The sequence below is a fragment of the Rhinolophus hipposideros genome (genome assembly GCF_964194185.1).
Source record: "Rhinolophus hipposideros genome assembly, chromosome: 22".
Classification (NCBI taxonomy): Eukaryota; Metazoa; Chordata; class Mammalia; order Chiroptera; family Rhinolophidae; genus Rhinolophus; species Rhinolophus hipposideros.
The window spans coordinates 22,320,172-22,334,651 of NC_138068.1; the positions used below are offsets into that span (position 1 = coordinate 22,320,172).

Sequence of the window (14,480 nt, forward strand, 5' to 3'; positions counted from 1 at the left end):
TGGAAGCAAGGAACATCTACGCCGAGGCAGATGTCTAAAGTGGCAGGGGTGGGCAGAGCGGCCTGGAGTGTGGCGCGGGAGCTCACTCTCCAGGGCCACCTTATTGGTTGACCTACGGCTCCTGAAGACTGGAGTCTTAAAACCTTTGAGGACAGCAGGACTTCAGGGGGTCTTGAGTCCAGGTTGCTGCTGATGCCTCAACCTCATCACTCCTGACAATGGGGGAAGCAAAGATTTTGGCCCTGGCCTCTGAGGTTTCCACCCATCACTGCGTACCTCCCCTTTTACTCCTTCCCTCTTTCCACCTGGTTTGGGATGGGCTTAGTTAGCCTTTGGTTACCAATTTCTAAATTCCATTGTCTATAGGATACATGCTTTTTGGAGTTTGGTGAGACCTGCTTTATGACTGAGTACATGGTCAAGTTTTGAAAATGCTCTATGTGGTTTTTTTCCTCCATCCCTTCCCTCCTTGGGATTAAGAGCGTTTTCTTTATTTGTGCTTATCCTCTCCTGGTTTAGAAATTATACATTCTACTTATTCTTTTAGTGGTTGCCCTTAGTTTAGACTTTTTATTGCATCATAACAAACCTGAAATCAAGTGCACAAATGTTTCATATACAACTTGATGCATTTTTATATATGTATATGACCACTCAGATCAAGATATAGAACACTTTTGGCACTTCAGAGGCTCCCTCGTGCGCCCTCCCAGTAAGTAACCCCCCATTCTAGGTAACTAATATGCCGACTTCTATTGCCATAAATGAATTTTGCCTGTTTTTTCTTTAAAAGCTTTATTGAGATATATTGACAGGTCATAGAATTTCCCCTCTTAAACTGTGCAGCTCAATGGTTTTTAGTATATTCATAAAGTTGTGAATTTTAGAATATTTTCATTACATCTCCCCCCCTAAAAAATCCATAGTAGTCCCTTCCTATTTCTTTCCAACTCCCCATCCCAGAATAGGCAACCTTAGATTTGCCTATTCCGGACATTTCATGTAAATGAAATCATACAGTATGTGGTCTTTATGTCTACCTTCTTTCACTAACACGATGTTTTGAAAGTTTATCCATGTTTCGCATGTGTCAGTACTTCATTCTTTTATGGCTGAATAATATTCCATTGTATGGATAGACTACATTTTGTTTATTTGTTTATCAGTTAATGGACATTTGGGTTGCTTCCACTTTTTGGGTCTTAATGAATAATGCTATGAACATTCATACACAAGTTTGCTTGTTTCTGAATTTGATATAAATGGAACCATCCAGCCTCTCCTTTTTTTTTGGCCTGATGTCTTTTATTTCGATTTTGTGCCCGTGGGAATCCACCACTGTGTTTCATGTAGTGCTGGTCTGTAACTTTTCATTGCTGTATACATTATATTGCACGAATACACCACAATTTATATATCCATTCTCCTATTTATGGACATTTGGATTCCTCCCAGTTTTTGTCTATTACACATAAGGTTGCTCTTACACTTAATTTCAATACACACTCACCTAGCTCTACCTGAAATTGGAGTCACTGCCGGCCAGGACGCCATACCCAGAGGGACGACGTCACATGTAATAGTACACAGCTTACACTGGGACAGACCTTTGCGTTTACCTCGCACTTTCACAGGTCTCGACTCTAAACACTCACAATCCACTCAGGTGGGCTCCATGGTCCCCTCGGCAGCATTCCCTACCTTCCCGAGCCGTGTACTCGTTATCCTCAATGATCCGTGCCAGGCCGAAGTCGGCAATCTTACACACCAGGGACGCAGAGACCAAGATGTTGGCAGCCCGGAGGTCTCGGTGAATGTAGTTCCTCTGCTCGATGAAGGCCATGCCCTCTGCGATCTCCACCCAAAACAGAGACACCCTCATCTTCAGATCTGGCCCAGCCCAAGCTGGGTCCCACCCAAACGCAGAATAGGTGTGTCCAAGTGTGAGAAAACAGGAAAACGTGTGCCAGCTTCCCCCTTCTTTGTGAGAGGGTGCTGAGCTTAGGCTGACATTTCTCTGTCTGCCCATCCAGGTTGGGGGGATTCTCAGGACCTGGGTCCGTGGGGGGGCTTCTCTGGAGTTCCGAGACTTCCAGAGAATACTTCGAGGACAAAGCAATGGCATTATTCTACAGGACCTGCACACACACACCAGGAGACCATGAAGAGCCTTCATCTCCCACCTCCTTTCTGGGAACAACCTAGGAACACAGCAATGATCCTGCAGCTCTTAGATGCTGCAGCTTCTTCATCCCCAAACCTGGCTGGGAACAAGTATTCACTCAATGAGTATCCACTGAACATCCCATGGGTGTCAGACGCTACTTGAACAGGTGGTGAGCCAAGCAACGCCCCTTTATGGTACAATAAGTACCATAAAGAGTTGAGGTCGGCTGATTGTGAAGGACCTTGTAGGCCAGGAAAGGAGGTTGGATTGTGTTCTGAGTGGGATGGGAAGATAGTAGAAGCCTTTGAGCAGGAGTGTGACGCCCGATATATATTTTAATATAATCATGGCTGCTGAGTGAATAATATAGACTGTGTGGAGAATTTTATTCACCATGGGGACTTGGACCCCTCTGATGGGAAGATGTGGAATTTTCCTTAGAGACATTTTTTACTTACGAGGGTTTGTGCATCAACACTCATAAAGAGGTTTGTGATTAACCACCAGACACCCAGCAAACAGCACTTATAATTTACAAGCTGACCTTCGAGCTCCTTGAGGAAGGTGTTCTCACAATCTGTGTTTTATAGAGGACCGCTTTTTCCAGATCACACCAAGAAAATTCTGAATGTCAGCCTCAACCCAGTTCTGTGGATGTCCACTCCCAGTGCTCCATGCTGCCTCTCATTATTGCAGGACTCCAGTGCTATGGAGAAGTGCAGCTGGGTGCAACCTGGTAAGGTTATTTGCAGGGCTAGGAGGGTCTAGTGAGACAAACCAAACCAAGGCACCAGCCAGCTTAAGGTTGGAGGAAAGCGGGTGACACAGTTGCAGGAAGTGGCCAGCAGGGGACACCCTTGACTGTTGGAACTGAGGTCTAAGGCTCCAGACTCCAACAAAAACCTGGGATTTCAGATTTTGTTGGAGGTAGCCTGCCAGGGGTCAAGGGAGACAGGGTCTTAATCTGGGGGTTGTGGGATATTTATAAGGAGTCATTAGAGGAACAGTTAACCATAGTTATTACCTTAATGGCAGACACTGTAGCTTATTCATTTATTGGAAGATGTTACTTAAACTTATATAGCATTTGCTCTCTGCTTTGGGGAGATATGATTGCTATCAGCCCATTTTGCAGGTGAAAAGCTGAAGGCCAGAGAAATAAGTAACTGGTCCACATGGAGACCAGGATTGGAACTCCGACAGCCGTGCTCAGGGTCTATGCACTTATCCATTGCTCTAATGGAATTTTTGGCCTTTTATTTGGCAGAGCAGGTATGAATGCTGGTAGTTCCCATTTTAGTACCCACTAACAGGCACTCCTATGATACCGATTTTCACATGAGCTCAGTGGGGCAGGTGGAAATAACCCCACTTAGAACACTAGAGGATAATGTCTAAGTGACTCTGGAGTTGGGCCAGCTCAGCTTGAGCACCACAGCTCTGTGGTCTCAAGCAAGCTACTCTATGTCTCATTTTCTTCTCTGTAAAATGGGGACAAAAGAATCTGCTTCCAAAGTGTTGCATGAGGATTAATTCTGTAAGCTTATATCAAGGACTTAGAATGGTGTCTGGCATATAAGTATTCACTTCGGTGGTGGCTGTTAATGCTTCCTGTTGAGGAAAGTAGCTCTCAGAGATGTTAAGCAACTTGTTTAAAGCTACACAGGCAGAACTGGGATTAAAGACAAAATTCTATGCAACTCCTAAGCCCATATGCTTACAGAGCAGTGCTCCTCAAGGTTTTGTCAACTGAGTGAACAATGGTTAGGTTTACGGGACGCAGGGTTGGTCCAAGAATTGGGGGTTGATCAGGTGGTGAGATTTCATGACCACCAAGTGCTCTTCCATGATGTCAGGCATTGGAACTTGGGTTTCTTCCATGTATCAGGGAATCACAGAATCAGAGCTGGAAGGGCCTGAAGGGATATTCCAGCTCTTTAAACTGAATCCCACTGATAGCTCAGCAACCAAAGAAAGGCTACATACTAGCCCCTGTTCAATCAGAGCATCTCTGTTTCCACCTACTTTAAGATATTCAGCTACTATGTAAGATTTCATTTAACCAACATAATTGTGCCTAAAAAAATCATGTGCCTCAAGTATTCCGAACTTGAAAACCACAGATGTGGTCCCATTCCTTCATTTGACAAATGGAAAGAGCAGAGACCCAGAGCAGATCCAAAGTGGTGCCAAAGCCAGGTGGTGACAGGTCTGGGGCACCCAGCACTGTGCCAATCTGCCTCTAGGACTGGAGGCAAAGACCAGGTTCCCGGGTTGGCTCCTTCCTGTCCCTGGGCCCCGAGTCCAGCTCTGCTCCTGGATGCCCAAGAGTCTGGCACCTCTTTCCCTCCCTTGGTTTCTGTTTTCCCACTTGTAAAAGGGCAGAGTGGCTCTTGCCCCAGTCATGACTCTCCTCCATCCTGCCAGGTTTTTGCCAGTTTGATGGTTATAATTTAGCAACAAGTCAGACTATTGTTTTCTGGGGACAGGGGCCATTAAAGTCAAACTGCCAAGCCTTAATTTTCATGTCTCTGGCATTCCAGGCTCTGAAAGGTAAGGCCTTTTATTATACCTCTGACCACTCCTACCCCTGACTTGCATATTCAAATGAGCTCTGCCATAGGCATCTCCAGAAGGGCCAGCCCTACGCCTGGGTCCAGGTCTCCCTTAATGCCCACCAGGCTGCAAACCATAACCCCTTCCTGCCCCTGGCTCCAGCTATCAGGCCCAGCTCTTTTGTTTTTCCCCTTTGGGCTTTGGCACGGGCTGTTTCTTCTGTCTAGAACACCCTTGCGTTTCCTCTTCATCTGCCCAACTTCTACTAATTCTTTCAGGCTCAGCCAAGAGGCCACTTCCTCTGGGAAGTCTTCTCAGATTACTCCTGGACCAGGCTAAATGCTCCAGCCATCTAACCCCTTTCCTCCCTGTTTTCCCACAAATAGGAGAACATGAGAGAGGATAAAAGTAAAAAGCACTCAGGCTGAGGGTGAGAGGAGCTACAGAGAGTAAAGGGAAGATAAGAAAGAAAATGGGGTTTGAAGAAGTGTTACCCGGATTTGTGTACAATATTGTTTTGCTGGATACTGCAATTTTTTTATTTTTATTTTTTGGCCAAGACAGTTGGGTCATATTTCTCTAAGCAATTCAGTTATTCAATATCTGTCTTCCTGTCTGGACTGTCAACTCTGTGAGGATAGCAATACTTTCCATTTTGTTCCCTACTGTATCCCCCAATTAACACAGTAACTTAGGCAAGAGACTTAACCTCACTGGGCCTCAGTTTCCTCATCTGTACTTATCTTCTCTATGCCTCAATGTCCTATTCTGTAAAATGGGCTGGCAATTACTTACCTGTGGCCAGACTGTTACATCGGTGGTGCCCCATTAACCGTGCCTCTTGGATTCATGCCCTTGGGCAGTCCCCTCCCACTCTGACTCCTCTGTGACTTGTTTTGGCCAATTGGACATTGGCAAGCATGGTGCAAGCAGAGGCTTCATCAGCACTCGCACATTAGGGTTTGGTCCCTTTGTACACTACTTCTTGAACCTCACCGCCATACTGTAAAGAAGCTCTGGTTGGACTACTGAGTGATGAGGGGCCATTTGGAGAGAGAACCCAGAGGATAAGCCACCACCTCAGACAGTTAGCCCCAGGCAAGCTCTCAGCAGAATGCTGCCAGGTGAGTGACCTCAGTTTCACCATGTGATGCAGAAGAACCACCTACCCAATCCCAGTCAACCCACAGAATCATGAGAAATAATAAATTGTGGTTTTAAGCTCCTAAGCTTTGCGGTGGTTTGTTACATAAGAAAAATTTTTAAAATCTCACGCTAGAAGGTCAATGTGAGGACTAAATGGGTTAGTACATGTAAAGCACATACAAGAAAAATACTTTTATACAGAGTACTCAACAAATGTTAGCTGTTGTTGTTGTTATTATTATAGTATGTGGTCCCTAAGTATTTGCTAAGTATGTGCTGAATAAATCATTCATTCCTTTCCCCTCTGCCTCCCCCGACCCCCCAGCTTCCCCATTAGTCTCTCTTACCTGGGCTGAGAAGTCGATGAGTTTTGGCAATGGCTGCTTGCTGCCTTCTTCACTTTTTAGGAAGTCCAGCAGGCTTCCTGTGGGGGAGGGGGAAGCAACCTTGACTATTCTCATTGCTTGATGTTTAAAATTGTTCCTAGTGATGGATTTAAATAAAAATGTTTATGTACCATTCCTAGTGTTTGAAAAATAGAATCTGAGTGTTTTTATGTGACGTTGTGATTGCTAGACTGGTTCTTTGACTGAGACAACTTTCTGAGCCTGGACGACTAGGGCCATGGTTTCATAAAGCTGGTGTAATTGTGTGTTTAGAAAGTGAAAACAGTTGTAAATTTCAAATCACACTAAATGAGGTTGGGTGTGATGTTTCTGTTCATCGGAAAAATGGGCAGAGATTGAAAATGTTTGTGAAATGGTGGCCTGAAAAAACCCATGTCTGAGAAATTCTGGATCGTGGGTGGGCAGGGTGGGGGCAGCCTGGAACCGATACTTTGTCGAATCTCTTTTCCAGAACATTGGTCTGCACCAGGAAGGCCGCTGAGGGGGGAGTTGCCCTGGCCTCTCAGGCTCACAGCGAATCCATAAGCCTCTTCTTGCATCACCCAGCAGGGTTCTGCCCTACTCGCCTCGCTCGGTAGCTTTGTGTGCTCCCCTTGCCCTGGCATCACCTTAACATGATTTCACCCGTTAACCAGGAGGGCTGGGCAGTTGCGTATTAAGGTGCTCAGTGAATACTTGTGAGAATAGCTCCTGGCCAGACTTGGAGCATCTCGAGGGCAAGAACCACGTCAGAGTCACCTCTGAGTCTGCAACTGCCTTGTGTGAGCCACCACCTGTATCCCCAGCCCCCGGAACACAGCACCTTTGGCCATGAACTCTGTGATGATGTAGATGGGCTCCTCCGTGACCACCGCATGCAGCTTCACCAGCTTGTCATGCTGCAGAGACTTCATCAAGTTCGCCTCTGCTAGGAAGGCCTCCACAGACATGCTCCCCGGCTTCATCGTCTTCACGGCCACCTTGGTGTGCTTGTTATAGGTGGCTGCAGTGGGATAGAGAGCAGGAAGGGCCAGCTGCAGACCTACCTCCTCCAGAAAACCTTCCCTGCCCATCTCAGCCCTTAGAGAGGGAAGGGGAGACAATGGGCTTTGGCTCAGGCAGACATTGGGTGGAAGGCTGGTTCACCACTTCCTAGCTGTGTGGCCTTGGGTTAGTCACTTAACCTCTCTGAACTGTGGTTTCCTCATCTGCAAAGTGCAAATGATCAGCACTGCCTTTGAAGGGCTGTTGTAGGGATTAAAGAATAACCTCAACATCTCACTCAGATGATGTCACATGCACACACACACACACACACACACCACCTCTGTCATTCACATATACACACAACATCTTTGCTTAAAATTTAAGAAGTTTTTGCTTAAACATTTTTAAAATTTATTTAAAAATTTTAATTAAAATATTTTTTTTAATTTAAAAAACTTGCTTAAAATTTTTAAATCTGTTCTCAAAATAAAGAGTCTCATCATGGTCCATAGGCCCTTCATGACCTGGCCTTGCCTACCATGCCAGCCTCATTATCCACCAAAGTCCCCCTTGCCTTTGTGCACCAATCAGCCTCCATGTCCCTCAGCTCCTCAAGCACCCAATTCCCCCTCCCACTACAGGGACTTTGCGCATGTTGTTCCCTCACCCCACCCCACTCCTGCTTCATCTTGTAAATCTCATAAATGCTGTTTATGAGCATTTATGAAGATAATCTCACAAATTGTGTTTCCATTTTTTCCTTGGCTGCTAGGAAGCTCTAATCCAGATTTACAGTCTTCCTGTAGTAAGAGTCTAAGGTCTTATACAGTATGTTTTGTTTTATTCATGACTCAAATCTGTCTTACCTTTCTCTGCCACACTCTCTTATTCAGTGTCTGGCACACAGCAGGCTCTCAATAAATGTAGTTGAAATACAAGGCCCCTAAACTTATTGTCTCTTATTTTCTGGCTGAATTGTTTGCATCTCTGTAAGTTATCTTCACTCCCATTTGGAACATGGTGGAGTGTCAACACAATGGGGTGCACCAGGCACTGGGCCAGGCCAAGTCTACACTACAATTCTGCAAAGCAGGCATTGCTGTTCTCAAGTTATTAGGGACAAGACAGCAGGGGTGGAACGTGCCTTTTTGGTGCCCAACAATGCCCTGGTACGGCACTAGGCACACGGCAAGTGCTCAGAGCAGCTTGTTTATCCGTTGCCAACATTGAATTCACCTGAAAATCTCCAAGCTGCCTTTCCATTCTCTTAATTTTCGTCATTCTAAGAGGCCTCTGGTTATCTCAACCCTGAACTGATAGATAGTCTTGGCTCCATGTGAGGGAGCGGATTCCTCATCTAGGACTCCTGCTTCTCAGAAGGAAATTTTTTTACCTCAACAGGCCTGGCCTCAAAGGCAAATCAGTGTTTGCATGGCAGGACAATTTGGTTTGCTATCAGAGGAATTGCTCCTTTATGGTTATTATTCAAATCTCTCCTTCTGCCCTGGTTGGCATGCCCACTTTGCCTCAGGCTGTTCCTGGAAGCAATGTCCTTCCTCTCTTCTCTCTCCCCGCCATCTTCTGGCTCTGGGTCCTTACCCATCCAGACTTCTCCAAACTGCCCAGCTCCAAGCTTCTTCTCCAGCTTGAGGGATTCCCGGGGGATCTCCCAGGCGTCTTTCTCCCACGGCTTCTGGGGCTTGGGGGACACGCAGGGCACTGTAAGCTTCTGGCAGAGTCCATCACTCCCTTCTGGAACAAAGCCCCTAGTCAGTCGCAGGCAGCTAGCTCTGAGCTAGCCAGAGGCTTCCCCTTCTCCCTGCTGGTCTATTGCTTCTAGCCAGTGTTCCAACACGTTGCCACGATCAGGGACATTCCCAAGAGAGCAGGGCATGATGAGATGCCACATCCACCCTCCTGCTCAATAGGACTAAGATTTCAGGAGAATCCAAAGCAACTATTTGTCTGGGGAGAGTCAGGAATGGCTCAGCAGGCCTCAGAGGCTGAAGCACACCCTTGGCTAGGGTCTAGGAGACAGGCCCGCCCTGGGCAAGACTTACTCTTGTAGTGGGCCACCAACTCCTGCAGGGTGCTGAAGGTGCTCCGTGGGGAGATGTAGAAGCCCCCATTATCCAGGGTCCGGATCTTGTAATGTTTCACTGCATCCCTCTGCTGGGGGTCATAGTCTCGCACGGACAAAGAGTAGCTCCCTGCATTGGCCAGAGAAAGACCGCTCAGGAGTGGGACGTCAGGGGCCCCTCACCTTGTGTCAGCACCCTGACACCCCTTCCTGACCCCCCTGTAAGGCCACTAGTGGCACCGTCCTGGCACCTGGGCATTGGAACATAAGGGTAAGAGTGGGCTGTGAAGTCAGGCTGCCTGTGTTCATGTTCAGCCTCTTTTCCAAGTGCCGCGGTGAGAACTTGGACGAGTGAGTGAGTACACCACCTGTCTGTGCCTCTATCTCCTCATTTGTAATGGGATTGGTCGTCATACCTCCCTACCTCATCGCACTGCCTGATGACTAAATGAAGCAAAGCTTGTAAAGTAGTCAGGATGTAAACAGTAAATGTTGGGTGTCATCATCATCATTATATCGATCTATTTATTTTTCCTATCTATCCATCTATCTGTTGATAGCATGAGGAGGGCTGGGTCACCTTTGGTGGTCTCGCTGTCCCTGATCATGAAGGAACCCAGCACGTTGCCCGGGGCCAGCAGTTGGCGCTCCGCATCCTTCCGGCTGATGCCCTTAAAGAACCACCTGGTAGAAAGGGGAGGAGATGGCATGTGAACCCCAAGTGGACGGTCCTGTCCAGCTCACAGGGGGAAGCAGGATACCAAGAGCCTGGTTTCCTGCAGCATGGATTTTCCTCAAAGATTCTTAGGGGGAAAACAACCGTTCTTTTGATATCAAAACAGACATTTTACCAGGATTAAATCCAGTTTGCTGAGACTACGGACCTTTCTTTAAGAAAAACAACACAGCATTACATAAACAAAATGCCCAGGGGTCATTCCAATGCCACCCAATGGGAGGAGTAAGGTGACAGATAGAAGGACAGAAAAACTGAGTAGGAAGATACCACAGTCTTAACTAACTGTGGTCAAAATCTTACTTCTGCAAATTTCATAAGAACCTGTGGTATTCCTCAGGAGTTAGGGTATGAGGTTTGTCAACCTCACATTTTATCTCCCCTGTGTATACAGTATTGAATATAAGTCTGCATAAATTTCTAAGTGAAAATGCAAGATTTCAAATAATTTTAAACTTGGGACCATATCCTTGGATCTTCATTTCCCCAGGAGATGTGGGATATTGGATAGGAAAGTTCAAGCAGCAGCAGTAGGGTGAGGAGTGATTCGTGTGCTGTCATGGAAAAAGCCCCAGACCAGAGGTCAGCAGGTTTTGGTCCTGCCATTGACCTGCTGTGTGACTTTGAGCAAGTGGCTTTCTCTCTCTCTGGGCCTCTGTTTCCTCTGTATCAACTGGGGAGAAAAACAGCTGACATTCATTCACCCGACAACTCTGTGGAATCATTGCCCTTATTATCCCCATTTGATAGATGAGGAAACTGAGGAACAGGGAGAACAAGTAACTTGTCTGGTGTCATACAGCTGAGAAGTGGTGGAGGCAGGATTCTAGTACAGGCAGTCTAACTTTAGAGCCCAAGCTCTTAATCACCATGCTACACTGCCCTCCTGCCTTCTTTGCTTTCCTTTTGTAAAGTGATTCATGCCACGTTACAGGGTATACAGTAAGAATGGACTTCCTGGAAATTCCCCCACGAGGAAGTCATCCCACAGGTCTTGCACAAGAAAGAAATGCTAGTGAGAAGTGTTCAGAAGACAATAAAATAGGTTTCCACGAGATAAAGAGTCACAGAGGGGACCACGTTAGACAGAAACGTCAAGGAAGGCCTCTCTGAGACCCAAAGTATGAGAAGGAGCCAGGGAAAGAGTCCTAGGAAGATAGGGGAGATAGGGGTGCAAAGGCCCTGAGGCAGTAACAAGGCTGGCTCTCCTCGCGCTTCCTTCTGGACGGCAGGAAAATGGAATACTCACTCCTCTGTCTCCAGAGAGTCAACGCGGGCGACATAGTTGCTTGGGATGTAGCCCTCTTTCCGGGTTGCCAGGGACCGAGCCCTCCACCACTCCCCAGACCTGAAGGACAGGAGGGAGCAAAGGGGTCAGGGGGCAGGACTCCCCCTGGTCCTCTGAGGCCCCTCAGCCTGGGCCTGGAGTATCCCCCTGCATACACCCCATGGTTGGCGTAGGATCTTCACAATAGCCGAAGCATGCATCGAGGGTCTGGAATCAAGGCCTGTTCCAATATTCATGGCTGGCAGCCCTAGGTCTTTGGCCCCACTTTTTCCCCCTGGACTTGCAGCCTTAGCCTTCCTAGCCGTACCCAAGGTGGGGTCCTGTGCCCATGGCAGATTTATAGGGGTTCAGCTGGGGCCAAGAGCCACAGGAAGTGGGCTCTGGAGTCTGACCATGCACAACCACTGCCATCTTGGGCCCGCGCGCATACTGGACACGACCTCCAGTGATTGGGAAGACTGGAGGCGTTTGGGGGCAGCAGACTCAGAGGTCCAAGGATTTGTGAATGCAACGTCACCTCAACAGGGTCTGGTCCATAGGTAAGCCTGTAGCTTAATCACAGGAGCCCGAGGAAAGTTTCCCTGAGAAAGCGCTTTCACGGGCTCCTCCTCGCTGGGCGTGCACCCTTAGGAAGTACACGAGGCCCTTTCTTGTCACTCTCGTCCAGGTTAATAGCAAACCTTTCCTCCTCTACTATGATTAGATTCTCATTAGTCATTTCCACCCTCGTGAAAGATCATCGATCAGGTTCTTTACTGAAGGACAATAGAGAATATAATTGAACGGTAGAGGTGGGTATGGGATGGGACTTACTCCTCCAGGACCACCAGCTGGTCCCCCTTCTGGAAACTGAGATCTTCGTGGTGAATGGCCTCATAATCATACAGGGCAATGACAATGATGTCCTCAGAACCTGCTGGGAAGAGACGCAGGAGGTGAGGAGGCTTTGTCAGGGCACCCACAGCCCTGGGTGTTTCCCATCTGACGCCTGGCCCCCAGCCCATTGATGTGTCTGTCTCATGGAATAATATGTAAGCATCTTGTCATGCTGGGTGTGATTCTAGAGTTTAAAGATAATGGTGTTTTGTTCATGTTATTAAACAAAATAGCCGGAAAGAAGTTCTTTGGGGGCAATCTAGGGGATTTTCAAGGGTGTTTCTGACTGCTTGGGACTTCTGCCTCCAGCTCTGACCGAGAACCGAGCACAAGAGGCTATCACACATGTTTGGCAGATACTCACCCTCCGTGGACCCTGAAGGGTTGCAGTTGTTGTCAGGTCGCTGTAGGGGAGAAATGGGAGAAGGGGATGAATCCAATAGTGTGTGGGGAGCCATGGAAGAGTCTCTCATCCCAGCCCTGTGTGTCATGGGCGGAGGTCCAGAGAGGGCAGGAAATGTGCCCGAGGTCACACAGCACATTAGGGGCACAGCCTCTGCAAGGATCCAGGTCTCTCGGGTGGTGGGCTCTACTCTCGGCCTTGGGACATATTGGAGGACACTGGCTTGTCCCTTCCCTTGACATACAGTGAAGGGGTTAGTGTTTTCCAAGGTATGTGTGTTTTCCAAGGTATGTTTGAAGAAACCCTGGGTCCATCAACATGTCCTATGAGTAAAGGCTTCACAATATACAAATATGTGAAAGAACCTAAGTCAAAATTGGTGCCAAGGGAAATTGGTGCCTACACTGTGGCACTCTAAGACGCCCTTACAAGAGGGAGGTCGAGCTTCTTCCTGACACAACTAGACTTCAAAGACACATTGTTGCATGAACAAAACTAGCTCTTCAGAATGATATGATACATTTACACAACACAGACACATCCTAAATACTTTGGGTGGACACATACTATACATGTGTGAGTGTAAATTCGTGGCAAGGGTTTGCAAGGGGCCACCCCCAACTGACAAGACTTGATGCCTCTGGGGAGGGGTCATTGGTCAGAAGAAACTACAGCTTTAGCTATAATTTGTGACTTTTCTTTTCAAGGGGAACGTATTTGCATGCCACACATTTAAATTAACAGTAATTTAAAGAAACAGGTTTGGGAAACACTGAGGAGTACACCCTTTTTGGGGGGAGAGTCACAACGTCCATTACAAAGATTCATAAAGGCTCTGGAGTGCCCTTCAGGAGGAGCCTGTTTTGCCCAGAGTTTCACAAACTGATTTGACTCCGGAACCCTTTCTCTGAGGAACACTTACTAACTTACCTCTGAACTCGTGTCTTCCGGGGGGGAACAATGAATGACTGAATATACAATCCCTTCAATCTGATGCTCAGCGAGGACAACCAAAAACCCGTGGGAGAAAACCTCCTGCCTCCCACTGGTGACAAGCCAGAGGGTCTCAGAGAACCTGAGAACCTGGAGTCTTAGCCACAGAAAGGGCGCAGTGCCACGCAGGTTAGGAACGCAGCAGACCCAGGAGTGACTGAGGGTTTAGGATGTCAGCTCAGGACGTCACCAGTGTGAGAAGCTCATGTAATCTCAGGCTGTATTAATAGAAGTCGAGAGTCAGAGGAAGGGAAGTGACTATTCCACTATTCTTCCATTTCCAGAATTAGTCCTGTTCTAGACATCATGTCTAGAAAAGGGTAAGCAGGATGGAGAGAGGTCAGGACCCCATGTTATGACTTGGAAGAAATGGGTGGGTCGGGATAAGATCTTTGCCTTTCATCTCTACAGGCTGTCATGGGGCAAAGGGAGTGGATGTGTTTGGGGCGGGGCTAAGAAGTAGGTTTGGGAGCAAGGAGTACGGAGGATCTAGGGGTAATGGGCCTTCCTTCAATACAAGGAAGAACTTTCTAAGGGGCATCAAGAAAGAGTCCATGCCTGCCTCTGGGGGCAGCAAGCAGAGGCTGTGTTTCCCTAGACAGCCTCAGATAGGGCGACGGACGCAAGGACCCCAGAGGAGAGAGAACCCAGCCTTGGAGGGAGAAAGACCTGGCTCTGCCACTTCCCAGCTGTGTGACACCCGGAGAGCCATGTAACTTCTTGGAGCCTTAGTCGCCCTGGCTGTAAAGTGGCAGGACATAGCTTTTGGTGAGGATTTGATGTAGAAACACTTCACTCCAGTGCCTGGAACATCGTAGGTGTTCAAAGAATAGTAACAATTATTACAAGTGTTACTGCTTCC

At 47.5% G+C, this 14,480-nt stretch overlaps 1 protein-coding gene across 3 annotated transcripts in view; it reads right to left on the bottom strand.

The window, feature by feature from the left end:
• The window catches only part of HCK (HCK proto-oncogene, Src family tyrosine kinase), a 36,407-nt gene that overhangs the window by 7,043 nt on the left and 14,884 nt on the right, over window positions 1-14,480 (bottom strand). The window contains exons 3-11 of one of the 3 annotated variants that reach the window (XM_081034299.1): window positions 12,587-12,626; window positions 12,160-12,259; window positions 11,308-11,406; window positions 9,903-10,006; window positions 9,303-9,452; window positions 8,842-8,991; window positions 7,079-7,258; window positions 6,217-6,293; window positions 1,702-1,855 (exon numbers count right to left, since the gene is read on the bottom strand). In XM_081034299.1, the coding sequence (XP_080890425.1) occupies window positions 1,702-1,855; window positions 6,217-6,293; window positions 7,079-7,258; window positions 8,842-8,991; window positions 9,303-9,452; window positions 9,903-10,006; window positions 11,308-11,406; window positions 12,160-12,259; window positions 12,587-12,626 (1,054 nt within the window). Of the gene's footprint in view, window positions 1-1,701; window positions 1,856-6,216; window positions 6,294-7,078; window positions 7,259-8,841; window positions 8,995-9,302; window positions 9,453-9,902; window positions 10,007-11,307; window positions 11,407-12,159; window positions 12,263-12,586; window positions 12,627-14,480 lie in introns of all 3 variants that reach the window. The other 2 variants (XM_081034298.1, XM_081034300.1) reach the window with 2 other exon arrangements.